Here is a 27,732-nt window from a genome sequence, read left to right on the forward strand (position 1 = left end):
CCACAGTTGGAAAGTTACTCGTCTTACACCTTTCTTTATTTGGTGAGGAAACACAGTTTTCCCACGTTTAATGTTCAGGAAAGACATCATTGTGCCTTTCTATTTAGTAGACTTTTATTCTAAAATTGCCTTAAACGCTAAATTTCTCACCTATAATCTATTACTAAAGCAAATAAGAAAATGCTATTATTAATTCTTGTCTCTATTAATTAAATTCTCAAATATTATATTTCTTCTATCATGAAGCAGCACTGAGCAATAGAGTTTGTAACAATTTTTAGAAAATGATTTTCACCAACAAATGAAGCATGCCTGAAGGGTAGGATGGGGTAACGGATGGGAGCGCGGCCTTTGAGAGTGACTGTCTGCTGTCCCCCCAGGGTGAGAGAGGGCCTCTGGGGCCTCCGGGTTTGCCTGGATTTGCTGGAAATCCCGTGAGTATTGGGCTGTTATGTAAGAATTTCTTCGGTGCTACTTTCTCTCTTCTCATTCCATTGCCTTTCTTTTCCTTTTTTTGCCCTCATATCATAATGCTAATGTTGTTTTGAGAAAAACAAAACTGATACCAACTTTTTCTTTTCTAGGGGCCACCAGGGTTGCCGGGAATGAAGGTACGTTATTTTATTTTACCGGATTCATTCCAGGCTTCTGTTTAAAACAGATGCCATAAAAGTAACTTTACTTTAAATCACTTTGGTTGATTGATTGCCTAGTAACCTATTTGTCTAAACTCTGCTACATTAAAAGAGTACTTAGGTCCTATACACAGACTTAAATTTTAGAACCTAAAGTTTCAACACTAGGCACAGTTTCTTCATAGGAAATAAGCAGTGATGGGAAGCATGGTGTGATGGGAAATATTAGTGATGGGATGTGAGTCCCTGATACTCCTCGTCCAGAGCCATGGGTGGGGCTGTCGACAGGACTCTGCAGAGAAACAGAACCAGTAGGACGTGCGTGGAGATGTTTGTGTATTATGTGTGTGCCATACGTATACAACATGCACATATAAGGTTAGATAGAGTGAGTGAGAGATATAATTTAAAAATATATAATATATTTTACATATTATATAATACATAATATAATATATTATTGTATATCAATTATATTATATGTTGATTTATATTATATAATATATAATACATAATACATATTATAATATTTAATTATGTTATATACTAATTTAATTATATATTTCAATATATAATATAATTTAAATATATTGAGATAAAATAAATTCCTTATTTTAAGGAGTTATATGATTGTGGGAGCTGGCAAGTCCACAATCCGTGGGGCAAGGATGCAGGCTGGAGACCCAGGGAAGAGCCATGGTCGGGTTCAAGGGCTGTCTGTAGGCAGAGTCCGCCTTCTTCATAGGAGTCCGTCTTTTTTCTCTTAAGGCCTTCAACCCATGGGGTGGGCCCCCCACCATGGAAGGTCATCTGCTTTACTTCAAAGCTACTGATTTAAATGTCCATCTTATTTAAAAGTACTTTCACGTCAACCTCAGACTGGTGTGTAACCAAGTATCTGGGCACTGTGGCCTGGCCACGTTGACACCTAAAACATATTCTCACTGCTTTTCCGAACATGATTGTGCTGGGTCTTTTCTTAAGAGATAATCCTTCTGCTGTGAGGACAGCCTGTGGTCACATAGCCTTTGGACCAGAGACCGGGCCCCTGTCTAGAACTCCTCGTGCCTGGGGGCCCGTCACGTGGAAGCATCACACATCCTTCTGTTCAGCGGTCTCCACGTTCTGCCCTGGTTGCAGCCCCCTAATGCTGGTCATTAAGACATGTGAACCCAGGAGACGGCCAGTCTGTTTATTCCAAGCTTGGACAGAGGCTAAACCCCAGACTTGGGCTGGTTCCACACCAGCAGTGCATGCCTCTTACGCTGTAGGTTTACATTCTCTTTGCATAAATATCAGTATTTGTGACTTTATCTTATTTTTCATCCCTTAGGGGGATCCAGGTGAAATACTTGGCCATATACCAGGGACCTTGTTGAAAGGTGAAAGAGGATTTCCTGGACCCCCAGGAGCACCTGTAAGCATTTGCTAAATAATTATGAGCACATGCCGAGTCTCCTCCTGGTTTGCATTTTAATTCTTTTCTTTCTCAATGAATTATAGGGTTCGCCAGGACTGCCAGGGCTGCAAGGTCCTGTTGGTCCCCCGGGATTCACTGGACCACCAGTAAGTTTGGGGGGAATATCCCTCGGAGGCATTCAGAGAACAACTGTGGTGAGGGGTGAAAACACATAAAATGGAATGAAAACTTTACACAGTGGTGATCTCTCTTAATTTGGATGTGAGAATGAGCTTCTATCTTTTTTTAAAAATTTTATTGGAGTATGGTTGATTTACAGTGTTTTGTTAGTTTCAGGTGTACAGCAAAGTGAATCAGTTATACATACAAGTATATCCACTCTTTTTTTTAGATTCTTTTTCCATATAGGTCATTACAGAGTACAGAGTAGAGTTCCCTGTGCTCTACAGTAGGTTCTTATTAGTTATCTATTTGAGCTTCTATCTGAAGGGATGTTTGATTGGCACTTATGGTCCACGTATCCCCAGAGCTGTGGGAAAAGGATGCTAATGGTACCTCATGCCGAGACATCCCACAGGGACAACATGTTGATTTTTCGTGGGGCTGTGTGGATGTGAGCGCATCCTGTGAGGAGGGGATGCAGAGATGGACAAGTCAGGCCCTGCCCTGGACCTTCCCTTGTGGTAATGCAGTCACAGCAGAGGGCCTACTCTGTTGGGGGCTGTGGCCCCAGACCAGGCTGTGAAGAAGCTGCAGTGTCTTTGGGACAGAGACTAGAAACTGAGCGTCAGAGAGAACCTCCCAGGAAGCTCTGCTCTGACATCAGCCGTCCCTCACAGCTGATAACCCTGAGGACGAGGGTGGCATCAGCCCCTTCTACTCACACATTTTGGGGGGCACAAGAGACTTAATATTAACAGCACTTATTTGTCGAGCGCCGCGTTTACTAGGAATGAATGATGTGCATGGGTTTGCCATCCCCACTCTGGCCTGCCTGAGAGTCCTTGAGAGATTTTCAGGCTTATTTTTTTAGTTTACTCTTTTTTTAGGGTTCAAATCCAGCAATTCTTCTATCCATTCCTGCAAGATGTAACCTCTTTTATATTCTTGTAATGGCCTCGTTTTCATGAGGAAAGAATGACTAGTTTTTCCTTTTTAACGATTATAAAAAGCATTCTGAAATTTTGTTGCAAACACAGGAACTTGGGGGACTTCATACCATCTACCCGCTTAAAGAACTCATTTAACTTTTAAAGAGAGGCAGCAGTTTTCAAAGTGGACAAACGTTTCCACACTAGAAATGCTAAGGCTTGTCAAGGGTTTGGCTGGTTTCATCCACCGTCTGATAGCCCAGCAGATGCTCAGATCAGTGCATTCCACAGGCCAACCCCTAAGATTTTGAAGGGTTTCCATCCCTGTTAATAATTGTCCTGAACTAATTTCTGGTTACTTTCAAAGTTTAACGGTTCTATAGCACAGGAAAAATATTTAAATATTTAACAAATAAATTATCACCTTAACCGTGATATCTGAAGATAACGTCAGTACAGTAAAGCATTTAAAACTTACCAGGGTTGTGAACTATATTTAATTAAAATGCTCTGTCCTACAGGGTCCCCCAGGCCCTCCTGGCCCTCCAGGTGAAAAGGTAAAGATTATTTTTCATTTGTCATTCTTTGACATTGGTATAAGGCTACCGTGAAATTTCTGTAACTCATTTTTTACATCTCTTTAAAAGGTTTTGGGAGATTATAATTTCTTTATCTGTCTATATATTTATCATTTGTCTGTTCACCTATCCATCCATCTGTCTAACCTGTCACTTAATCTACTGATCTGTTGATCTGTCAATCTGTTGATCTATTGATCCTTCCTTCCATCCATCCATTAGTTATGGAATCATTGATCTTTTCCTTAGTTTTTTAAAGCCAGAGTCTAAAAATCTTAAACTTTTTAAAAAAGGTTTTTATAGGATTCTTTTTCAATAATACTTAAAAAAACCTTTTTATAGACATTGAATACAACATGACCACAACTTTCTTGAAAGGATTATGTCATTGGGAGACGAAGTTATCGCCTTAAATGTACCATCTTGTTGCATTTCACGTCATGTTTGTTCATGATTTTGAACAAAGTAAACAATGCTAATAACGGATTCTACTTCTTAATCAACAGGGGCAAATGGGCTTGAGTTTTCAAGGGCCAAAAGGTGACAAGGTGAGTGAGCGCTGTTTGCTTTGGGGAGTTTTCTTGGTTAAAATCCCAGTTCTAAGCATGATCAGGTTTCTGCCTCCGAGCCTCCTCTTGGACGCTCATAACGATGGATACCCTTCTTGGAATGTTCTTGAGTTTGTTAGTGATCTCCCTGAAGGCACGGCTAGAATTCCCTGAGGTGACCCTACGTGGGATCTGCCGGTGCAGTGAGGCCATTTATCCCACTTCTCTGTTCATACATTCAATCAAAATGTTCTCAGACCTGGACTTCATTATAAAAAAGTCAAATTTAGGACCTGTTAGTAGTATAACCATTATATTAAGCCCTGTAAAGACGAAAGCCATCGTACCAGAGATGGGGGGAAAGAACCTTGGAGGCAGGAATGCACAGGCCAGAGCAGGCAGCCTCCTCCTGCTGAGAAAGGATGAGAGGCCGGCAGTGGTCCCTGATGCTCTGGGGATCTCTCCACCCTTTTCCCTGGACCCGACCCACGGAACGGACACCAAGTGGCCATCCTTGGAATTGCGGCTGCACCTGGCCCGGCACCCAGGTGCTCAAGCCGGTGTAGACGACTGCCAAGTGTAGTGGAGGTCCGGGCAGAGTGGATGAGTACTGGCTTCCTCTTCCCACCCCAGATTTCCACCCAGTCTTTTTATAAAGCTCACAGTAAAGTGATTCTGCAGTTGATGCAGTTGAAGTTTTTGGACCTCCTTTGTCGTGGGATGGCTGGGGTTCCTGTATTTCCCATTGTACCCAGCAGTTAGGATTCTGAGGAAGAGATCCCTGATGCTTCTTTTTGGTTTACGTAAAGAGACCTCCTTTCTTCCCAGGTGTTACTAGGCGGCTGGTGTGCCTTTCCTCCGTGCCATCAAATGTGACAGACCAGCATATGTGTCCCGGCGTGTATACATGTGCTGTCTGTCTCTATGCGTGGTCTGTACATATATGCACACATCCATCTGTCCTACAGATGTTCAAGTTCCGTTGTTATGGGGTGACCCCTGAGTGGGAAAGCCTCCTCCTGGCTTTATATCCTTAGTGGACCATCTTCCTTCTGAAACTTAATTTTCTGCTGAGGCAAGGACAGGCTGGAACAGAGTACAATCACATTTTCAAACCAGATGTTCTCTTCTGGGCTTTTCCCTCCTCTGCATTTCTCTTCCCTGTATAATTACCTTTATGCCTAATTAATCCCAAATGTTTGCATCAACAGGGTGATCAAGGGGTCAGTGGGCCCCCAGGAGTCCCAGGACAAGCTCAAGTTCGAGAGAAAGGAGAGTATGCTGCAAAAGGAGAGAAGGTGGGACAGACTTTGTCCAGTGAACGCCGGCTTCCTAATTGTGGACAGATTCCAAGGCATAAAGAGAGACTGGGTCAAAATTCAGTTTCTCTGGTTATATTCGCCCTGACCTGAAAACAGGTTTTTATAGACTACCCATCCCATAAAAAGTGAGCTTCTTGAGGGCAGAGGCAGCTGGACCTGGGTTGGAGCGAGACTAGTTTGAGGCTGACCCTCTTGTGTGAGGGTTTCTTAAATGCACCAAGGTTGGGAGGGGACGGCTGGGACACAGGAGGGAGAGAGCTGAGGGTGGAAGGAGGCTGCAGTTGCTGTGGGTCAGACGTATTAACTCTGCCCTTCTTACATCCATAATCCAGTTGATGGCAGGAAGTGGATGCTGTAGACCAATGTGAATTTCTTGGTTACTATATCAGGAAAAGGTGTTTTTTCCCTTTTACCTGTTCCACGTAGCATATAAAAACTGATATAGCCACTAGATAGTGCTAATCTTTCTCTCTTTTGAAACTTATTTTAGGGCCAAAAAGGTGAACCTGGATTTCAGGTAAGGACTGAAATCTTGTTTATCATTATCATTTTGTGGAAAAGACTGTAATGTGTTCCACCTTCAGTGGAATGCTTACTTAATTTAATAGTTTATTTAAATATACGAATGACTCTAACTCTTGCTCTTTTTGTCTTTTAGGGGATGCCAGGGGTTGGAGAGAAAGGTGAACCCGGAAAACCAGGACCCCGAGTAAGTGCTTTCAAAAGTCCTGTAGAGAATGGACTTGAGGACACGGGGAGGGGGAAGGGTAAGCTGGGACGAAGAGAGAGAGTGGCATGGACATATATCCGCTCCCAAATGTAAAATAGATAGCTAGTGGGAAGCAGCCGCAGAGCACAGGGAGATCTGCTCGGTGCTTTGTGACCACCTGGAGGGGTGGGATAGGGAGGGTGGGAGGGAGACGCAAGAGGGAGGGGATATGGGGATATATGTATATGTATAGCTGATTCACTTTGTTACACAGCAGAAGCTAACGCACCATTGTAAAGCAATTATACTCCAATAGAGATGTTTAAAAAACAAAGTCCTCTTATTCCTGATGTGAAATCATTTCTCCTGCATTCCTAGAATCCCAGGTTCATAGGAGCATAGATTGAAAGAGATTATAGGGGTCTTTCCTCTGCTGAAGAGCCTTTCTGAAGCCCTGGGAGCAGGAATAAGGAGGTGGTCACCATTAGAAAGGCCCCCCAGGACGGCTGAGGCTCTTTGTTATTCAGACGATTCCTCCGCCCCCCCCACCAGACAGCGCCCCCTGCTGGCCCCTCACTGAAAGCCAGCTGTCCGCCTGCTCAGAGCACCAGGCACCCTTCCCGGCCGCCTCCCAAGCCCGCTGGGAGCTCTGTCCAGAGCCCAGATGCTCAGGTGCCTCTAGCGGCCTGCGTGCAGTGACAGGAGACCCACCCACCTCCAGTAGCTGAGGCAGTTCAGTTTCTACCCTGAAACGATGCATGGAAACTTCTGTTAAAGTGAGTCAGTGCTGTACCGTCTGCCAAATACTCACTTGCCGGTAAGAAAACGTCTCTGGTGTAGACTCGGCTGCCAGACGTAACGATGTCGTAGAAGACTTGGAGCTAATCAACCTCCAATTTTTTAAATATTGAAAAGTCTTCTTCTATTGTTGTAACTCTTTTAGTTCATAGTTCTTTAATGTATCTTCCATGATTTGTTACTGTAGCATGGCCAACTCACCCAGAGGATTCATACAACATAGTAACTTGTATTTGATTCAGACCCTTGGTGTTAGAGCATGCTTATTATTATTATCTATGCACTACTAATATTTACATCTTTATTGTACAGGGAAAACCGGGAAAAGATGGTGAAAAAGGAGAAAAAGGGAGTCTGGTAAGTATTTCTCTGTGGTTTTGTAAAAGCAAAGCTGTTACCCTCACTTGCTGATAATTGCTGTTGCTTTCTGTTCCATTTTAGGGGTTTCCAGGGGATTCGGGGTACCCAGGACTCCCAGGCCGAGAGGGTTTAAAGGTAAGTGGTGACCCTACTTTGAATTTTTGCCTTCATTTTGTTCAACCTAGAGGTTTTTTCTAGAATAAAGGACCATGCACTCAAAGAATACAACTTATGTATGCTCCATGTGAGGAAAAACACAACCTAGCGGTTCTGTTTTGTGCATAAATTTTTAAAGAAAAAAATATAAAATGTTTCACGCATTTAAGTTTTTATGTGTTTTTTGTAGTAGATAAATTTTGCCTGATTATGAAAGAAAGAAAATGCAGAAACGTGTAGAGGAGAAAAGAAAGCCTGTGTAATTTTTCTATTACCCACTCAGAAATGGTCAGAGTTAATAATTGTCCCATGTACACACACATACATGAGATTTTTAAAAAGTGGTATTGCATGATATATCTTGCTTTTTCCCTCAATGACATAATGAGGATATATTTCAACATCCATAAATGTGGTTATACATCAACACTTACGATATCCATACCTTTTATTGCATGTTATGTAGATCGTTAACACATTTTTCTCATTATAAGTATCTTTATCCACTTGTCTGATCATCTCCCATCATAAATTCCTAAAAAGTATAATTTTGGGGTTAATTTGAGGAAGGTTTTGTCGTATGCAATAAAATTGCCCCCAGAATTGCACTTCCATCACCCTGGGACCCTTTCATTTGACAACTATTTTTTATGAAACTTTAAAAAATATTTGCCAATCGGATACTCAGAGAAAACTCATTGTTGGTTTATTTTTCTCTTTTAATCATGAGACTAGGTAATGTAAATTTCTACTAAAATGAGAAATGGATTTGAAACATTTATCTTTAACAGTAGGGAGAGGACCTCAGGGTTGGTTTATCAATGCCAGTGACAAAGGGAGAAATCCTTTTCTAAGACTGTAACTTTATGAGAAAGTCAATTCTTGTAGATTGGAAAAGGTAAATATGTTTAGAATATATCAGCTAAGATTTTTTTAAGCTCCCATAGATATTTCTAAAATCTCTTCTTTTATTCAAATTAGAAAAATCAAAACATCTAATTCTGGTTTAACACCTGACTTTTAAAGCCTTAGCTTAAAAGGAAAAAAAAAAAGGAAAAAAAGGGGAAAAATGTGCATTTGTGAAATAATGTGCATGTATCAGGACATTTAAAAGTGTCGTTATGGGGGCTTCCCTGGTGGCGCAGTGGTTGAGAGTCCGCCTGCCGATGCAGGGGACGCGGGTTCGTGCCCCGGTCCGGGAGGATCCCACATGCCGCGGAGCGGCTGGGCCCGTGAGCCATGGCCGCTGAGCCTGCGCGTCCGGAGCCTGTGCTTCGCAACAGGAGAGGCCACAATGGTGAGAGGCCCGCGTACCGCAAAAAAAAAAAAAAAAAAAAAAAAAGTGTTTAAAAGTGTTGTTATGATACTTATATAAGAACATTAGATACAAAAGGATTGATTTCTTTGAGTTTTTCATCTAATAGGGGTTGAGTTAAGCCTCAAAGTGATGAGAATTTATCCATCCAATGTTTTCAAGTCATGCTGGATTTTAAGGGAAAAGAAAAAACCATAAGTATCCTTTTATCATGACTTCCAATGCAGAGTTAGACAGTCTTACACCAAAATCCTCAAATAAAATGATTTCTTTAAGAAAACACTTTTAGCCACCCTAAGCTTTCATGTCATTTTATTTCATTTATTTTTTTAATTGTATTGAAAAACCACTGTACGGGATTTCCCGGGCAGTCCAGTGGTTAAGACTCCACGCTTCCACTGCAGGGGGCATGGGTTTGATCCCTGGCTGGGGAACTAAGACCCTGTATGCTGCAAAGTGTGGCCAAAAATAAAAGAAAACAAAAAGAAGAAAACCCACCATATACGAATTCAACTTGCAAATGGTTCTGTTGAGGTTCTCTGAGAAGCATGAGCTCTTTTGTAATGTGGATAATTAGCCTTCCATTTATGTGTTGTAGAAATCTCGATTTTCGGATGTCACACTTATGCAAAGCAAGGGGAGATGTATGGATTTTGGTTGTAATAGTTGCAGAGCACTTTAGACTAATCACAGTGAGAGATTCTAAGGAGAGGACAATCCTGTCAGTGTACAGTGGGCACAATCTATTTTTCTAGGAAAAAAAAAGTTCAACCCTGCTGCTGGCCAGGCAACCTTTATAACTAAAAAATACAAGTAAAGTTATTTTTCTTTTATAGGGAGACAAAGGTGAAGCCGGCCCTCCTGGCCCACCTGGAATTGTGAGTAACAGTGACATTTGCTGTCTGTGAGATCGTTTGAAAAGAGGGAAAGAGAGAGACGGGCTGGCCTGTCACCTAGGCCACATGCTCCACAGTGTTCCTAGAATTACGTTTTGATGGAGGGGGTACACAGAATTTGAACCGATCATTTATATTTTGTATCGTGTGACATTTGGTATTTACTTGTTATTGTATTTGGACAATTTCTGCATATCTTTGACCACTAAAATTAAAAGAGTTGCACATGGATGAGAATATTAGCAACACATTTTGAAACTTAAAAAAATAATGGTCTGTTAAGGAAAATGCTACTCAGAGAAACAGATCATCCATGATCTGACTGTCTTAGCAAAACAACTTTTATTTTTTGCAAATAACTTTTGACTCCTTGTCCGTATACATATTTTTATATACTTGCAATCCAATGTACGTAACATTTTTTCTTTTTAAAAATGAACATCCTTCACGTTTTCAAGTTATCTTCAAACGGTCATTTTCAGAGCGTTGTGCGATAATTGTAACCATTTTGCCCCAGTTCTTTTTGGAAACAGTGAAATATGACCGTTCTCTTGTTTGCTGCCCTCTTGCATGGGTACAACGTGGTAGTGAATGTTTGTACGTGCCTGTGTGTGTCTGTGTGTGTTAGGTGAGGGATTTGAGTAATCCTTCCTTAGGCTGCATTTCCAGAAATAGGATTACCAGATCAAAGTATTATGGGACCTCCTCATGCGTTTAACACGTCATGCGATAGATGATTCCATTTCCCATATTTCTAATCCAGCAGCTGCCTTTGAATAACCTTCTTTTACCTTAACCTCATCAGCAGAGCTTAATAATACCCATCATTTAACCGCTGCAGAGGAGTTGCATCTTAAGGGTAATAGGCGATACTCGGCATGGTCCTTGTCTTCGAATTTCAGCTACTCAGAATTGGGGTGAACTGGTTCACCCCTTTTTAGTGAGGGCCCCGGTGCCTGCTTCTTGCCCCATATCATGAGGACCTTAAAGAAGTCCCCACTTTTGACCATTGAAAAAAGTGAAGCATAAAACCTCTTCCAATAAAAAAAAATGTGAGTGTTCCTGTTACATGTTGCCTGAGGAAATTCAAGGCAGTTTTTCAGATAATACTCTTTAAAGAAGACTGTTCTTCTTACAGCTTGCATGGACTTTGAGAAATTCCATACCCCACACCTCAGAATTAATATGTTTCTAACTTGGCTTCATTGGTAAAGCTCCTGCCAAGCAGATGGTTACAAAAGGAAGCAGAGCTGCCTGGCGAAGTTCTCTGCAAGGAGGGCAATACCGAATATCCATTTTATGTTTTCAATACTCTCCCCTTCCCCACTCTCTTCCCCTCCCTCTCCTCTCCCCTTCCTCTTCCACCACTATTCCTTCTTTACTTTCATGTGTCTTGAAATAATAAAAAATGTGTTTGTTTCTTCATCTGAGCTGTAATGTACAGCACAGTCCCCTGCCATGCCCTGCAATGATCTTTTCTTCTGTAATTCAGGTGATCGGCACAGGACCCTTGGGAGAGAAAGGAGAGCGGGGGTACCCAGGGGTTCCAGGGTTGAAAGGGGAGCCAGGCCCCAAAGGTAAGATCCTTCCCTCTTTCTTTCCCTCCTTCTCCCTCCTCCCTTCTTTTCTCTCGTCCTTTCTTTTTTCCATTTTTGTCCTGCACTCATGCACGTTTTGATAACACCTGAGCGCCGTGCAGGACCATGTGGTGACCGAGTGCTATTCAAGTTCATCTTTTGCAGTCTCACTGGGTTTCCAGGAGCCATCTCCCTGCATCTCTGCAGTGTCAGGGGCGCGGCATCTCCCCAAGTTCAGAGCTCCCCGTCCCGGGACTGTGGGTACCCACGAGCACAGAAGTTCACAACATAAACCACAAGTGAAACAGGCTCAGTTTGTCCCACTCTCTCTTCCTCCTTTTAGGTTTCCCAGGAATACAAGGCCCGCCAGGCTCTCCAGGTGAGCATTCTTAAATTATATTTTTAGAGTATTTGTACACCTTTTACACGGTTTCTATTCTGAACATGTTTATCCCCTGCATTAGTTAGATACTTGCATACAGTGGCTAGCAGTTTTGTTACACATTTTTCTAGATCTGAAAACAACCTGTGCTCCTAGGACAGTGTTTATTTTGTAAATGACAGGTTAACATGTAGTTATAAACATGTATTTCACAGGTGGGACTTCTTACATCTCTCATCAAGTTACCCTGTCTCCCTGCCTCTGATCTAACCCCCTGCTGTTCACCTCCTTCCGGCTGCTCCCAGGGGCACCGTCGGCCTTTCGGAAGACCTCCACCTGCACCCCAGCATCGTTGCTCTCCCTTGCCCTGTGTGGAACTGCCTTTGTTTCTCGGCTTGAGACCAGACTCAAGGCTGAAACCTCTTCTGACTAATCTAATCACCTCTAATCTTGCTTCTCGGAGGACTCCTGCGTCACTGAGCTTATACTAAGTCTGCAGCTGTTTTGTGCTAGTTTTGCATTTCTAACGGATTGTGTAATCGGAGGCTGGGAGTTGCACTTCTCTGTATGTACAGATGCCTGTCTGTGTGCATTGCAGGCGTGTAATCCCAGGTCCTAGCGCAGAGGTAACAAGTGCTCGGCCTGAAACCCTCGGGTGCGCTGGAATCAACACCACACGAAGTGTTCACAGTTCTTACTGAAGGTTTTGGTTTTGTCTGGTTTTATTTTTAATTTTTATTTCTTATTCTTTTTTGTCAGTTTCTTTTTTCCCTTCCTGACAGTTCTTCAGTTTTAAGTCCCCCCAGAGACCCTTCCTTTGTTTTTGCTGGAACAGACAACACCCGGACGACCCAGCCCCACTGTCTAAGATTCGCAGCAGCGGTGGCTCAAGGCCGCCTTCGCTGCCCTGCGTGCCTCCTTTCTGCTAAAATTTTGGCATCTGCCCTTAAAATGCTCCCTTTTCCCTCTTTTCCATCACTTTCCTCTCCTTGGTTGTAAAGCTTGCCGGACCTTCCAGCTGTTCTCGTGAACATGTTACCTCACGTCTCGCGGCAACATTTGCAGCTCTACTTTCTAAAACCTCCTATCGGACCCCGTTAGTGTCCTAAGCCATTTTTAGAAACTGTCTTTGAAGTTGCTCTGGCCTTGTATGCCCCCAGTCCAGCTCCCACCCCCTGCTGACTGCGGAGGCCCTCGGCCTCAGGTCCCGCCTCCCTGCCTCTCTGAGGGTCATCCTTCATCCTTCCTTTGCTTCTCCCACACCAGTTCTGGGGTAGGGATGGGGCTGGAGCCCACGCGGATGGCCTCCAGTTCTTTTACGTGCGGTGCTTGTGGGTTCAGCGACTTAACAGCCTCTCACCTGGGACTCAAGTCCACCTTTGGGGTTTGGAGGTCTGTCCGTCCTTCCTCGGGGCTCCTTCTGCCCTGACTCTTCCCGTGTCACCTCACCCGTGTGTTTTCACGCCCCTGCACCTGTCGGCCGGATGCTGGGACCAGAGGCCAGCTCTCTGCTCTCCGGAGCACAGAGTCACTTCACCTGCAGCCTACTGGACCGCTGTGTCTCAAGCACTAGGTCAGAACCCTTCTCGGCTGTCACAGGGCCCTATGATCTTGTCCCCTCCAAACTCACAGCGGCTTAACTCGACTTCCAGTGCGCAGCTCTGGTCTCCCCCTTGACTTTGCGCTCTTCCCCAGGGCTGTCTCCCTTGTCCTGACTCTGCTTCTTAGCTGATTCCAACACGCTTCCCACCCACTTTGCCTCCTGTCCACGTCTGCTTCGTTTAAGGACATTTCTTACGCCTTTCTTTATTCTCTAAGCAGAAATGGAAAGTACTCTCTCTAACCTGCTGGGGACACTATTTGCACTGAAGGAGATCCACGGAGGTTAATGTCTACGCAATGAGCCCCTTTTCCTTGCAGTTACTTTGTAGGGAGCCTTTGCCCAACAGCATTTACGTGGTGAGAAGCAAATGCAGTTTCTCACTTGTCCAAAGCAGTTCCCCTTTCAGCCGTGGTCATTTTCCCGTGAACAGAGCTGACCATAACCAGTGTGTGCTGCCGGCATGACACTTGCTGTTGTGCTGTATCCATGAGTTCTGTTCTGGTTTCAGGCTTCCCGATACCAGGGCTGAGTGGTCCCCCCGGCTTCCCCGGTGAAAGAGGAGAGAAAGGCGACCAGGGCTTGCCAGGCGTGTCCTTGCCCGGACCAGGTGGAAGGGATGGGCTACCGGGCCCCCCTGGGCCCCCCGGCCCCCCTGGGCAGCCAGGCCACACAAGTGAGTACCCTCTGGGTCCATTTCGCGTGGTGTCCTGTCCAGGACAGATGGGGGGCAGGGCTAAGCTGGGCTGGGGAAGGTGTAGTGCCAGAGGCTGGGTGTCCAGCAACTTATGAATTGTTCGTATCTCACTTAGTTGTCTTTGCAAAGTTAGTCACTGCAGAAAGGAAGAGTGAACTAATGCAACTGGTTTAGAGGAATAGGGGCCAACCTAACCAGCATCTAAAGTTAGTTCCTTTCCCAGTAAGAGCCCTACAACTCAACTGGTTGAGTTGTAGGGTTCTTACTGGGAAAGGAACACATTCTGTTCATCTAGAGACACAAGCTGGTACTAAGACACACACACACACACACGCACACACGGAGAAGGGGCTGCTTTGTCTGTAAGTGACTTCAAATCTGAATGGTAGTTTACCTGGATTTTTCTCATCTGCCCACTATCAAAGCTGAGCACAGAACAGGAACCTCTTGATTCAGTGAAGGGGGCTCTGTGACTCCAAGGTAATCGCAATGCAAAATAAAAGAAACTTTGAGGGGATTTAAACTAATCGTTCCAGTGGGCGTAAGTTCAGACCTCCAGCGTGTGCTCAGCCGAGAATCTGAGGCACGGGTCCTGTGTGGGTTATGGGAAGGGGGTCTCCATGCTGTAGGTGCCGGGTGGCTTATTTGCTGGAATGCAGACCCATCTCCATGAAAGGACTTCTCACGGATGAAGCTACGTAGGGAGGCCAGATATGGACTGGATGGAACAAGTGATTCCAGATGTGAATCTTCACTGAGAACAGATCAGCGTGAATTTCCTCAGACCTGTTGTTCATTCCTTGGTCACTTACTCATTCAACAAACATTGGCGTGCCTACGATACGCCAGGCGCTGCCCTAAGACCTGTGACAAAGCCCACAAAACAACTCTGTCCTCCTGGGGCATGCATTCCGAGACAGAAATCAAGTAAACAAGTATCAGTAGATTATGTGGTAGCAGGAGGTGACAAATACAGGAGGAAAGGAAGCCGGGAAGGGAGGACAGAGCTCTGGACCGTGCGTGGGTTCTAGCTTTAATAAGAGTGATCGGCAAAGACCCTGGCGAGAGAGCCAACCCTGGGGAGATCTAGAACCTTTTTTTCGTATTCGCAGTTTGCCAGTTCTGAAAGGCTTGAACTTCTCCCTGCTGTGAATTGTGTAGGATGTGTAGGATGTGTCGGCTGAATACATTGTTTCAGGTTTCCGGGTTGCCCTTTCCAGTCTGTGCCAATTAGGTGGTTCACAATCACAGCGTGCTGAGTGATCATTTATCGATGAGATTTTTACACACATTTACAGTGCACGTTAAAGAGGCTGCATCTTAATGAGTCTCCACCTTGGGACCCTTCGATTGCTCATTACCCAGGGAGCGTGGAGCCGCCTACAGCCCTATCCGCTCCTGGGCTCTGGTCCCGTGTGGCTGCAGCTCTCCCCGCCCTCGACGGCCGAGCCTCCCTGAGCAGACCGTGTAAACGTCGAACCTGAACTTGCCCTTCAGAACTCCTCAGACACATCCCTGTATTCTTGCTTTAGACTTAAAATTATTTAAAATGCATTTTGATGAGGATGGTAACTTGCCTTCCTACCAGGGGTGTGTAGGGATTCTGATGGAGAGGAGGCTGGCAGGAGGTGTGTTCTGGGAGAGTAATAATTTTACACCTGTCAGTGTTCACGCACCTGTGTTTTCAGAATCGGGGAGTCCAACCACCTCGGCTTGCAGGGCTGGGAATGAGTTCTTCCCAGGCAAGGAATTTAGAGAAGCTTTTTGAAGCATAAAAACGACTCCACTCTGCTCAAGACCGATGGGGTCACCAAGGAGCCGGCCGGAGCCAGAGGACCCAGGGCAGAGATACGGCCACCCCAGGGTTCCTCCTCACCTGTGCTTTATTCAGAGAAGCTCCCAGGAAGACATCATCAACAAGCAAACAAAAATCCCCTGGACTTCATTTCTTACACACTTGAAACTTTTTCCTCTGAGCTCTAAACAAAGTCACCAGACGGAGAAGTTTGGGCTCTTTTTTAGACCTTTGTGTTTGGGGAGAGCACACCCACCATTGCCCCAGCATCCCTTGTGAAAAGCCCAAAAGGCTGGGGATTCTTCTCACCCTCTGTCCTTCCCTGTGGAGCTGATGTGTGAGCTGGGGGCTGCAGGAGCTGCTGCCGTGAATGTCCAGGCTACGGTTGTGACCGGTGCCTGCAGAGCCTCACGTTCAATGGCACGCACTCTGCCATTTTCCTTCAAACATATTGGAGGAGGAAATATAAACTCTTATCACTGTGTATATTCGAAAACAATACTTTTTTTTTTTTACTAGAACCCACAACGATGGTGTTTGCGTCACTGCGGTTCATTTTCATGCTTCTGCACATCAGTGATGCTCAGAATTGAATAGGAACAAACAATTAGAGGTGTTTTCCCACGGGCAGCCTGTGTCTCTAAAATAAAAGGTTCTTCGCTGTAAGTTTGCTCAGGAGGAAGAAAAGGCATAAAGTTGCTGAAGTCTCTGTGTTCACTTCACAGAGGTTCCTACCTCTGGACAAATCATTTAAGTCTTTGAGCCTCAGTTTCTTAATCTGTGACGTAAGGGTGATGGTGTGTACCTTGCAAGATAACATGAAATCAGTTTCAGGACAGGGCTGATGAGCTGAAATAAACGTTAGAATTGTAAAATAGAAATTTTAGCATTGACGGCTTGCGACGGGGCACGGATGGATGCTACGTGCACTTGTCACGTTTTACAAGTTAACGTACTAGGATTGTTTCAAAGCCGGCCACAGCTGGATTTCTAATACTTGCCAAATAACCTAAATAAAGTTTGGTTTTGTAATGGATTGAATCAAGAGAGGGTGAAAACACCTATAGCTTCAGTTGGCTGGGAGTGACCCTCTAATTGTTAAACATCCATTGCAGATGGAATTGTGGAATGCCAGCCCGGGCCGCCAGGTGGCCAGGGTCCTCCCGGAAGTGCGGGGCAGCCGGGATTGACAGGCGAAGTTGGAGAAAAAGGTAAGAGATTTAATTTTTTAAAAAATGCTGATTCTGTTTGGGCGTGTGATACATTTCTACATACTTCCTGGCTTTGAGTGGACATGGGTATCTTCTTCCATTATTTGAAGCTCCCCTCAAAATCCATGCCTCAGATGTGTCTCCCGACAGCTCTGCTGAGATTATTGGGCGTCTCCCTGTCACCTGGGAGACAACGGGGAGACGGGCCCTCAAGTCAGAGCCCGTTCTTTACCCTCTGTGGGGTCAGCAGATTCAATTCTCAGATTGATCCCTTCCTGCGATCCTTTGGTTCAAAGTCAGAGATTGCATTCTCCAAGAATGCACGTCTTTCCTTGAAGCCGGATCACAAGTGTGTATACAGAACGCTCACCACCCCTCAATCCCAGTTTCCGTAATCAGTGCGAGCAGATCTGCGCTGACGAATCCACCACCTCCACCCTTGGCTCTGAGTTTTATCTTAAACTTTTCAAGTGTCGTCTGTAATGCCAGCGCGGGACGCATTCTGATCCTTCACTATCTTGGGAACGATGGATTATCACTGCACCAACAGTCCCGTCTTAGAGCGGAGTAAACAAAGGATGTTCCAATGTTTATTCAGTATATGTCTCTTAATACCCAGGGAGTAGAACAAAGAGAGGGCGGCCCCCCAAAACTGATCCCTGTGGGTCCCATTTCTGGCTTTGGATCTCAAAGAATTTTTGCTCTTCCAAAGTCTGAAGCTCAAATGCATGGAAAATGTCTTAGAATTTTGACAGCCATGTAAGTTGCAGAACCTTAGATGAAAAAGTGATCTTAGAATTCAAGCGGGGAGGATTGTGTCACCCGTTGGCGTGTCACTTGTTTTTCATGAATCTCCCTAGTTACCAGTTGCTTAGCACTTTCTGAGGTAGGCTGTTCCATTTTGTGATGGAGCCAGTGGTCAGAAGGTTCTTTGTACTGAGAGGTGTGTTCATCCATCCCCCGGCTCCTAAGAGGAGCCTCTTTCTTCCTGTGCCATCACGCTCCTGCAGTGGAGCCGTCACCCTGCCCAGACTGCAGTGTGAGGTCTCCCCGCCGTCCACTTCCAGCCTCAGGAGCAGACACCCGTGGATCCCATAGCACCTGCAGCTTGGCTGGGTTACTAGGCAACTAACAGTGCTTCCCTCCCACCGATGCGCTCCTGTCCTGCCCTTGTTCCCGACACTGGGGCCTGGTGTGGGGTGTGCCTGGGGCTGGGGTGCTGGTCAGGGTGAGGGGACGAGGGGCACACAACCCAGCCTCTGTGACCCCTGAGTGACAGCTCCTCCACGTGTGCTCTGCTCTCTGTTTGCCTTACCTGTGCCTAGAAACCTGACATTCAAGGTTCAGGACACATGCACATCTAAGACACTCGAAGGCCTTTTAGCTTAGTTTGAAAATCAAGATGTAAGAGGTTAGAGTTTCCAAAGAAAGGCATTTCCTCCCATTTTCATGTGCTGGGGTCCCTCTCCTCTTGGGTCCTCCATGTCAGGTCAGGTCTTTGCCCTGGACTTTGTACCTTCTTACTCCCATCTGTCATTTGTCAGCCTGGAACATATGTTTAAAGTCCAGGAGTTATATGTGCAGGTGGCTAAAAAATACAAAAGCAAAGAGAAAGATGATGGGAAGTTTTAGAATTAGAGACAGAATGATAGAGTCGAGTCATCTCAGGCTGATGGGCAAATGGAGTTCTGGATCACTTTTTAGTGAGGCAGGGCCTGTGCCTTGGCAGGGCGGAAGGATGGGATTCCTTAGAAGGGCACCCGTGGTTACCTGTGATGTATGCTGAGGGCGGAGGGTGGGCCCCATGTCAGGGATACGCGGCCACTGGCAGATGGACGCGTCTGGAGCGAGTGTTAGGTAAATGGTGGCCTCCTCTTCCCTTTCCTGTGCTGTCACTATGCTCCAGGGGATTCTGCTCACCTGTTCTATATAATACCCCGTGTCTCCTTTTTTAGGTCAAAAAGGAGATAGTTGTCTCATCTGTGACTCAACAGGACTTCGTGGGCCCCCAGGGCCACAGGGACCCCCCGGAGAAATAGGTAAGGCCCCAATTGTGAAAGGGACCAGGTCAGAATTTGCTTCGATGGGTTGGAACCTTCACAGTGAAGCATATCTTACTCCCTGACCTGATTTTCTCCATCAGCACTAAAACACGAGATGAGAATGTGAAGCCACACTTCTAGGATTTGTCCATTTTGTTGAAAATTATCAAGATGACTTACAAATTCAGTGTCGGAAAGATTTCCTCGTCAAAGGATAGCAGCATATGGCTCACACAGCTCTGCAAATTTCCTTATCTCAGAGGGGGTTACCTGCCTGCTTTGGTTTAAGTTGCCCCTGGGCTTGCGGGCAGGGGTTTGTAGCCATTCTGCGTCAGTGTTACTTGTGTGCATTTGGGGGTCACTCGTCCCCCTTCTGAGCCCGTCCTGGGCATTTTTGTTATTACTGTCTCGAGCTGCTTCAAACGTCATCCACTTAGTATAAAGATCTTTGCACTTTTGAATCTTGAAAAGGTAACAATGTTTTGAGCTCTTAGAAGGTGTCTCATCAACAGTGTGCTGAATCTTGCCTCTGTCTCTTGCGAAAGGTTTCCCAGGACAGCCAGGGGCCAAGGGCGACAGAGGTTTACCCGGCAGGGATGGTCTTGAAGGATTGCCTGTAAGTAAACCTGTCTGAGCTCCTAGACATATTCGAAGTTGCCACCGAGCAAACCAGCAAAGGCATGTTATCTCTGCATTTGCACGTGGACTCCTGCTTTATTTGGGAGCTGGGGAAGGATCACTTTGTCGAGCAGTTAGAATCACTCCCCGCCGTCTCTCCTGACTGACTGATTTGAGGATGAGTACGACCATCGTATCCAGAACCTGCACCCCAACTTGCCTTTCTTCTCACCTGGTCAGAATCCAGTCGCCACTTAACCTGTTTCCAGCACTACCGAGTGCTGGTGGTCACTTTCCCGCAGGGTCCCTGGTGCCACCAAGAGTCACCTCTAGCAGCCACACTGTTGAGTTGTCTTTTTACACAATCATCCATTCTCACACCAGATAATCTAAAGCTCGTCAGTGACTAAGTTCAGCGCTGACGGTGTCTATGGCAGTGAAGCAGAACTGGCCGATTTTCCTCTACGAACTTGAACTATTCCTTTCTTCTTCTTCTTACAGGTACAGAATTTGAAAGCTCCTATCACCAACATCTATGGCAAAGACACTTTTTCAAATCTCTAAGTGAAATATCTCGATCACAAGGACATGAAACCTTTCTGTTAGACAGAACGCCATTTCCTTAGCATTTCTACGTTGTTTGAAAAGAAGCCATTGAATAGCAGATTATAGTAATAATCTTAAATATTGAAGGACGTTATTTTTTGTGCACGTTATCAGCTCTATTTCTAAAGCGTTTAAGCCTTTGGGCTTTGTTCTCCTATTTTCTTTGTGCTTCTCAGTTCTGTTAAGCATTAACCGGTTTCTACAATTTCTTTCATTCCTCTTTTCCTTTTCTTTTGTCGTAAATGGAAAGTCAAATCTGTAGCATTATTCTTTTTTGTTTGTAGGTCTTTAACATTTGTAATTTAAGAAGATATTTCTGGAAGGTTCTGTAAAAGCAGGTCAGGGCAAAAGTGAGTTGAAATAGGAATGAAACAGCTGGAATCCAGCAATAGTTTTCTCCTTTTGAAGTTAAGTCATGGGCTTCTGCTTTCCAGAGCTTCCCCGGTGCCTGGGGAGCTAAGTTAGAAGTCGCAATTGTTTAACATATTTCTAAATAAGTTGGAAGTTCACAAAGCTGGGAACTCTGACTGTGGTGGGGATCAAAGTGGGAACAACTTTGAAGGCAACAGACATAGTCTGGGCACGGTCTTTATCTACTCAGCCTTCCTGGAATACTTCCTGCCTCAACTCTGCCTGGAACCCAGTCCAGACACCCGCCCCCCTCCCCAGCCCCAAATCCAATATAAATGAGAAAAGAGGAAGGAGGATGGTTGAGGAGAAGTCATGATAAAGAAAAAAACAAAGAAAATGTACAACAAAAAATGCAAATCCCCATGCCTTGTCCATCCAGGGAGCATCTTTCTTGGTGTAGAGGGAGAACACTTCTAAAAATTGTTCTGTAGGTAAATAACCTAAGAGAAGATAATGATTTTCCTTTTATTAGATGCTATATCATAGCTCCATGGTTTAACTAGCTCAGAAATGTGGTACCCTTATTTCGAATTTGGCTGGAGGCTAAAGGAGGCTCCACAAACCAGCGGAGCAAACTGGAAAGTAGATGCCAATGAAGAAAGCTCTGATTCTGCATTTGATTTAGGTAGCGTTTCTGGGACACGTCCTCTGACAGCTGAGGGTTCGATTTGGGGAAAGGAGGACAGACCACAAGAGGCGGGTTCCAGGCTGAGATGACGAAGCCCAGCCCCCAGGCAGGTCTGGGGTCACTGGGAGTGACCTGTGTTAATGGAAACGAACTTCTCCCAACTTTTCCCATGGTGACACCACTTTCTAGAAGCAGACTGCCCAAGTTGTCAGATCTTCTCCAATTTATGTAGCCAGTGGTAAACTTCCAAGGCAGCGTCTGACTCTCTGACATTTATCCTAGGGCATGTACATCAAAAGACCCTTGGATCACTTAGGATCAGCAAAGAATCCACGTGAGATGTCCTAGGGTTGTAAATGTCAATTTTCAAAGAAATCCTAGATTTCTCCCTTAAATAAAACGATGACTGACACGGTCATCAGTATGAAAATAAAAACTTGTATTTTTCTCACCCTGTGTTCATAGTATCAGAAAATACTATACTTCTAAGTGGTGAAGAATCCACATAAAATAACATAAGGGGTGCTTCTGGTTTGAGAAGAATGTGCACTGGTTGTCATTTCTTACCTTGGCATTTACTTTTTATTGGTGAACATTGCTGGTTCGACATACATGTCCTCCGGTACCTCCCTCTTGTAGACATTAAGGGCACAAAGACAGGAAGCCTTGGTCCTGCCCTCACGGCCCTGAAAGGCTAGTGGAGAGACAGAAGGCAAGGAAATGTCCCTAATAGAGCAACGAGGACCATACAGTACACCGAGGAAACACGGGAGAAGCCCACCTGGGCCTATGCGGAAGGGCTTCCAAGATTCGCTGGGCCTTAGGGAGGCACGGGAGCTAATGTTAACTAGAGAGAAAAAGCTACAAAATACCACAGCAGCTTTCAACCAGATAATGAATTTTCCATGTCCTCTGCTAGACTTCCTGGCGGGTGGCTGGTGGAGATAGTGGGACTAGAGTAAATACGATAGATTGAGTATCTTCCCCCTTCCTTCCCCGAGTAGCTCTGAGTGAAGGGTCCTCTGTCACAAGGGGCACTTCCAGCTCAGGGCCAGCTCTGACCAACTGTGTCCAGTAGTTTGAGGCATACATATTATAGGTACACAGAGAGGTGTGTGTGTGTGTGTGTGTGTGTGTGTGTGTGTGTGTGCGCGCACGCACTGTGGTTCACCTACATCCAAGAACCGTTTCAAAGAGAGTTTACAAAAAGGAATTCAAACCACATGAATTCCGCAAGGGTTTAAATTCTGCCAGGTGAGCGGGGAGGTTGAAGAGATCCCTCTCTCAGAGAACAGGTAACTGAGACAGTTGTTTAAAGCCTTGGGCCTCTTCCTGGTGAATCCCACTCTCAAGGGGACTTGGAGGGGGAGCCATCTAGGGGGTGGGCATTCCTTGAAGATTCCCCTTTCCAGGAACAGAGAAGTGTTCCCGTGTGTCTCTTGGGAAAGTTAATTCTATTCTGCTGACGGCTCAACATCCCAGTTACAGAGCTGGCCTGAGGCTCCCTTCCCCGACTTTCCTCTTTGCGGGTGCTCTGGGCCTCCTCATCTCTTCCGGAATTAGGGCTGTGAGCATGAAAGGCAAGCTGTGTGATTTCAGCACTGACCAGACTTAGGGAACGTGGCTGTTCTCAGCCTCCATCTCTGGTTCCTGGGCCCAGGGAATCGCACATCCAGCCCCTTCCAACCGTAGCCGACCTGTTCTTGGGAATGTCAGCAGTTGTAAGAGACAAGGAAGTTACCTGAGGACTGATCTCCGGGCTGGGCCCGGAGCTCCTCCGTCACTCCCCCGCCCTGTCCCCGTCTCCATCACTAGAGGCTTTTTAAGGGCAGCACACCAGTGAGGTCAGCTCAGGGCTCTGTCACAGAGCTGCTGGCTTTTTTTTTTTGCTCCTACACAGGGAACAGGGAGCTCTAAACCCGTCCCCGCTTTTCAAGGTGGCGTCCTGATTTCCCTGCTGCTGGTTTGCTCTATGGATGGGCGTCTTCGGTGGCGGCCTCACAAGGCTTTGTTCTCGCAGGGACCGCAAGGTGTGCCAGGGCTGATGGGCCAGCCAGGAGCCAAGGGCGAGCCTGGCGAGATTTACTTCGATATTCGACTCAAGGGCGACAAAGGAGACCCAGGTTTCCCAGGCCAGCCCGGGATGCCAGGGAGAGCAGGCTCTCCCGGAAGAGACGGCCATCCGGGTCTGCCCGGCCCCAAAGGCTCCCCGGTATGTTGATTCCCAGACTTTGAACGTGCGCTTGACAGATGACGGATGTGCAAAGAACGGAAGAAGGAGTAATTGGTCTCCCGTCGGCCTGTTTTCACTCGGGGGGGGTCCTTGTCGTAAACGAACTTGTCTCTCGTTCACTGGAAAAACTAGTCTGTAGACCTAGGTGTGATAGCCCTGACCTGCACGATTAGGTGACAAGGGGCCAGTGTCTTCTGATGCATCTGGGGGAACTGAAAAGACCTCCATATGTCGGCCGGGAGGTGAATTTTAAAGTTAGCGGCGTTCAAGTCACCCTTTCAAAGAAGATTCCAGATATAAGTGCCTTCCTCTTTGGAGTGTCTCCTTGTGTGTGGGTTGGGAGGGCGATTGCTCAGCTTAGAGGAGAGAATGCCGCTTTCATTTATTAACTACAAGGTGACCTCTGCAGACGGGCTGAAGTTAATAAGTAGCACAGGTAGTTAAACTCGGCACTTTTGTACCACGGGTGGTGGAAAAATGCGACGCGGAGCGGAGTGCTGGCAGGTCTGCTGATAACTTGTCTTTTTCTCTTTTCGCTTCAGGGTTCAGTAGGATTAAAAGGAGAACGTGGCCCCCCGGGAGGAGTTGGATTCCCCGGCAGCCGTGGTGACGTCGGCCCTCCTGGGCCTCCAGGGTTTGGCCCTATTGGCCCCATTGGTGACAAAGGACAGATGGGCTTTCCGGGAAACCCCGGGTCCCCAGGCCTGCCAGGTGAGGCCTGAGGACCTCCAGTGCCGCACGCAAGTGCCAGGAGCCCTGGGCTCAGTGACATGGGGACGTGGGTCTGGTTTCAGTTCTGCCAGGAGGGGGGGATGTGACCTGAGCAACCTTTCCTTAGCGTTTCTGTATCTCGTTCCTTCCTTTATGAGATGGGCCAGTGACGTGTAGGATCTAGATGACAGGAACTTGAAGGTCTAGGTGATTTCCTTATAAATAAGTACGCCATATGCAGCAGAGAAGGTCAGCCTTCTGTGTGGAAGTGACACCAGCCTGAGCCCGTTTTCTGTTTCTCCCCGATGAGCGGTCCCTTTTGGCTTCTGTGTATCCCAAGCCACATACTTACTCTTCACCCCTCCGCTGATGTGCACGCACTGACTGATCCACAGCTGCTTTGACTTGGCTGTTGAGTTTCGGGGTAGTTCCAGCCGTTTGTTGACTGTTTTATCACGTGGTTCTGTGTGCCACGCGCTGAGCTAAGCGAACAGAGAGGAAGCAACTCAGAGGCCGCCCGCCCTCCTGGAGCCCACCGCCCGGGCTTTGGTGGAGAACGTGGGAGGGGGCTGTGTGAGGGTTTCCCACGGATGCGCTCCACTGCGTCCTCACGACGGGCTTATCTTCAGGGACGGAAGTGAAAGGGGGGGGGCGGTCCCCAGGCCCGCACACAGTAGACTGTCAGTGACTTATTAGTTGAAGATGATTCCGGGAAGAAATGGAACATTGACATCATTGCCTAGGAAACCTGGAGGAGAAGAGGCCAGGAACGGCCTGGGCACAGAGGACAGAAGGACGTGTGCTGTGACTAAGATGGCTTAAGAGTTGTAGAAATGAATGAAAGGTGACTTGAGGTGATTAAAGGTGTGTGGCCAGTAAGCCTGGAGAAGCATAGTAACTAAGAAGCTGGAAGATCGAGGTTTCCAACAGGAGAGACTCAGCAGAGGTTACAGTCTGGCCTTCTTGTTCTCACACATTGGCCGATTCTGTCCTGAGCCATGTATCCAGCCCAAGTTCCGTCAGTTCCTGTCCCCACTGGGAACAGTTATTTCCTTATGAAGACCCAGTGTAGGGTTTGTCAGCTTCGTAATACAGAACACATCAGCAGCCCTTGACGGAGGCCCAAGTACAGTGCCTTACTGGATGGGCTCTTGTGATCGTTGGGTGGTCGCTGGTTATTCACTAAGTGAGGACTCCACTGATGAATGCTCTTTGATTAGCAAGGAACCCGGGAACGTCTCTCTTACGACTCCTTTCGGGGCAGGAAAATGCTGGGTTTGACTTAGAAACACCCCGGGTCTCGGAAAGGGGCCTCTGATCACTAACCCCACACTCCTCGTTCCCAAATCACCATCTCAAGTGTTCTTCGTGCTTCCGGAACCTGAACACTTGCAGCGTGTACAAAGGAATCAGGTTTCTTTTTCTCGGCCAGAAACTACCATCAGAAAAGCCAGTGGGACGCATACAGATACGTCTTGACGGCATGGGAAGAAGGTTCCCGAAAGAGGCAATGCTGACAGTGCTGTCGGTCAGCTGTCCACATTCTGGAGGGTTGCTTGGCCATCCAGACCCCGGCAGCTTTGGGATTAGAAACCCGACTTCTTTGATCTGCCAGAGCTGTGTTTAGTCTGATGGTCATAAAAGCCTTGTTCCCAGGGCTGGAGCTGATAGCAAAGATGTGTTGGGGTCAGGCCCTGGTGCTTCCCACAGTCTGTAGCTAAAGCAAGTGTTGGCTGTCCCTGGGAGGCCCTTCAGATCCTGAGTTCTTTAAGGTACGTGAAGGTTCAGTGGAGATGAGCCCTTAGGTCCTTTCGTAACAGCTCAATCCTGACACCCAGTGGATCTCGTAGGCACGGGCACCCGGGGCTGCGCCTGCACCTCCCAGTTTGGAGATAGAAAAGGTGGCTTTCCTGGGCTGGAGATACCGCAGAACCATGCAGCTCGCTGTTAGGGTAACGATATCACCCACGGGGCACGTCGTGAAGATAACTTCCCACCAGATGTGGGCATCACAGCAACTTAGAACCAGTCCCGTCTGAGCCACTGAGAACGGTGAAAAGACTTGGACTTTTTGAGGCAGATTAATTGATACCAGGGTCATCTCGCTGTTTGTTGCTGTAGAGTTTTTAGCTTTTCGTGACCCTTGTTTCGGACACTTAAAGAATTCTTGTGTCAAACAAACGTCTAGGTCATTTTGGACGTTTTGGGAGAAGAGGCGCTCTCTGTGAGAGATTCTAGAAAAGGAAAAGGAAGAGATGGAGGCGAGCAGGCAAGGACGTGACGTGGCAGCCCTCACGCTGTGTCCTTTGCTCTTTTCCTCAGGTCCCAAGGGTGAAGAAGGAAAGGTCGTGCCCTTACCCGGTCCCCCTGGAGCAACAGGACTTCCGGGGTCCCCCGGGTTCCAAGGGCCCCAAGGTACTCAGCGTCTCGTTCACCTGGAGGCTTGGGGTGGGGGAAATGTGCTCACGTTTTTCACACGCTGACCATTGGTCTTTCTCACCGCAGGTGACCGAGGTTTTCCTGGAACCCCGGGAAGGCCGGGTCTCTCTGGAGAGAAGGGTTCAGTCGGCCAGCCTGGGATTGGCTTTCCAGGGCCTCCCGGCCCCAAAGGTAAACCCGCAGGACAAGGCAGCTTTGGGGGGGCTGCTTGCTCAGGCCACTGCCTGCGTGGGCCCCGATGGTGGCGCCCGTCCCCGGCTGGTTAGCACCAAGGGCTGTGGTCTCTCCGTTCATCCTCACGTGAATTCTAGGAGAAAAGAGGCGGTGGACGTAAACACACCATGTGCGAGTTAGCGAAAGAGCTGTGCGGTGTGCAGGCTGGTGATTCCGGTCACCGAGGTGATGGGTGACGTGTGCTCCCGGCCGAGTGGTTTGGTGGGAAGGGGTTGGGACCTCAAGGACCCCAAGCTGTCCAGGGATCTGGCAGATGCCACGTTTGCCTAAACCTACCCTCAGGGCGGTCTCTCTCTCATCCGTGAAGGGAGCACACAGCCCACCGGGACCTGGGCCAGGCTGGTCTGGAAGGCGGGGGAAGGGCGGGGGGATGGTGCGGTGAATATGAGGGGGGGCCTTGCTCTTGGGGGAGAGGCCCTCACACGCATGGACGTTCCAGAACCAGTACTTCTCTCTGAAAATTGTAAGGAAGTAAAGAGGACAGCTTCACCCGTTTTGCTGCTTTCTTAGTCCTTCAGGGAGACTGATATGCAGACTGGCCATTAGGGACTTTGGTCCAGAGCCCAGAAGGGCTGTGAGCAGTGAGGGGCACGTCTTTTCCCTTTGGGCCGACATCCCGACCCCAGTTTGACCACCGTTTCACCAAAACTTAGTTTAAAGACTTGTCCAGCCTCCGGGCTTCTTGTCTAGGGCTCTGCATCGCACCCACTCTCAAGGTTG

The 27,732-nt window shown here is 47.0% G+C and overlaps 1 protein-coding gene across 1 annotated transcript in view; it reads left to right on the forward strand.

The window, feature by feature from the left end:
* COL4A1 (collagen type IV alpha 1 chain) overlaps window positions 1-27,732 on the forward strand; it is a 148,232-nt gene that overhangs the window by 93,698 nt on the left and 26,802 nt on the right. The window contains exons 7-28 of the mRNA XM_029209813.1: window positions 381-434; window positions 585-611; window positions 1,969-2,052; window positions 2,139-2,201; window positions 3,668-3,703; window positions 4,231-4,272; window positions 5,484-5,570; window positions 6,085-6,111; window positions 6,253-6,303; window positions 7,414-7,458; window positions 7,543-7,596; window positions 9,769-9,810; window positions 11,321-11,405; window positions 11,749-11,784; window positions 13,899-14,063; window positions 16,995-17,090; window positions 19,046-19,129; window positions 19,678-19,748; window positions 23,416-23,607; window positions 24,171-24,339; window positions 26,662-26,754; window positions 26,845-26,949. Of these exons, the coding sequence (XP_029065646.1) occupies window positions 381-434; window positions 585-611; window positions 1,969-2,052; window positions 2,139-2,201; window positions 3,668-3,703; window positions 4,231-4,272; window positions 5,484-5,570; window positions 6,085-6,111; window positions 6,253-6,303; window positions 7,414-7,458; window positions 7,543-7,596; window positions 9,769-9,810; window positions 11,321-11,405; window positions 11,749-11,784; window positions 13,899-14,063; window positions 16,995-17,090; window positions 19,046-19,129; window positions 19,678-19,748; window positions 23,416-23,607; window positions 24,171-24,339; window positions 26,662-26,754; window positions 26,845-26,949 (1,708 nt within the window). The remainder of the gene's footprint in view (window positions 1-380; window positions 435-584; window positions 612-1,968; window positions 2,053-2,138; window positions 2,202-3,667; window positions 3,704-4,230; window positions 4,273-5,483; window positions 5,571-6,084; window positions 6,112-6,252; window positions 6,304-7,413; window positions 7,459-7,542; window positions 7,597-9,768; window positions 9,811-11,320; window positions 11,406-11,748; window positions 11,785-13,898; window positions 14,064-16,994; window positions 17,091-19,045; window positions 19,130-19,677; window positions 19,749-23,415; window positions 23,608-24,170; window positions 24,340-26,661; window positions 26,755-26,844; window positions 26,950-27,732) is intronic.

The sequence above is a fragment of the Monodon monoceros genome, unplaced genomic scaffold (genome assembly GCF_005190385.1).
Source record: "Monodon monoceros isolate NGI ecotype Baffin Bay Population unplaced genomic scaffold, NGI_Narwhal_1 Super_Scaffold_8, whole genome shotgun sequence".
NCBI classification, from domain to species: Eukaryota; Metazoa; Chordata; class Mammalia; order Artiodactyla; family Monodontidae; genus Monodon; species Monodon monoceros.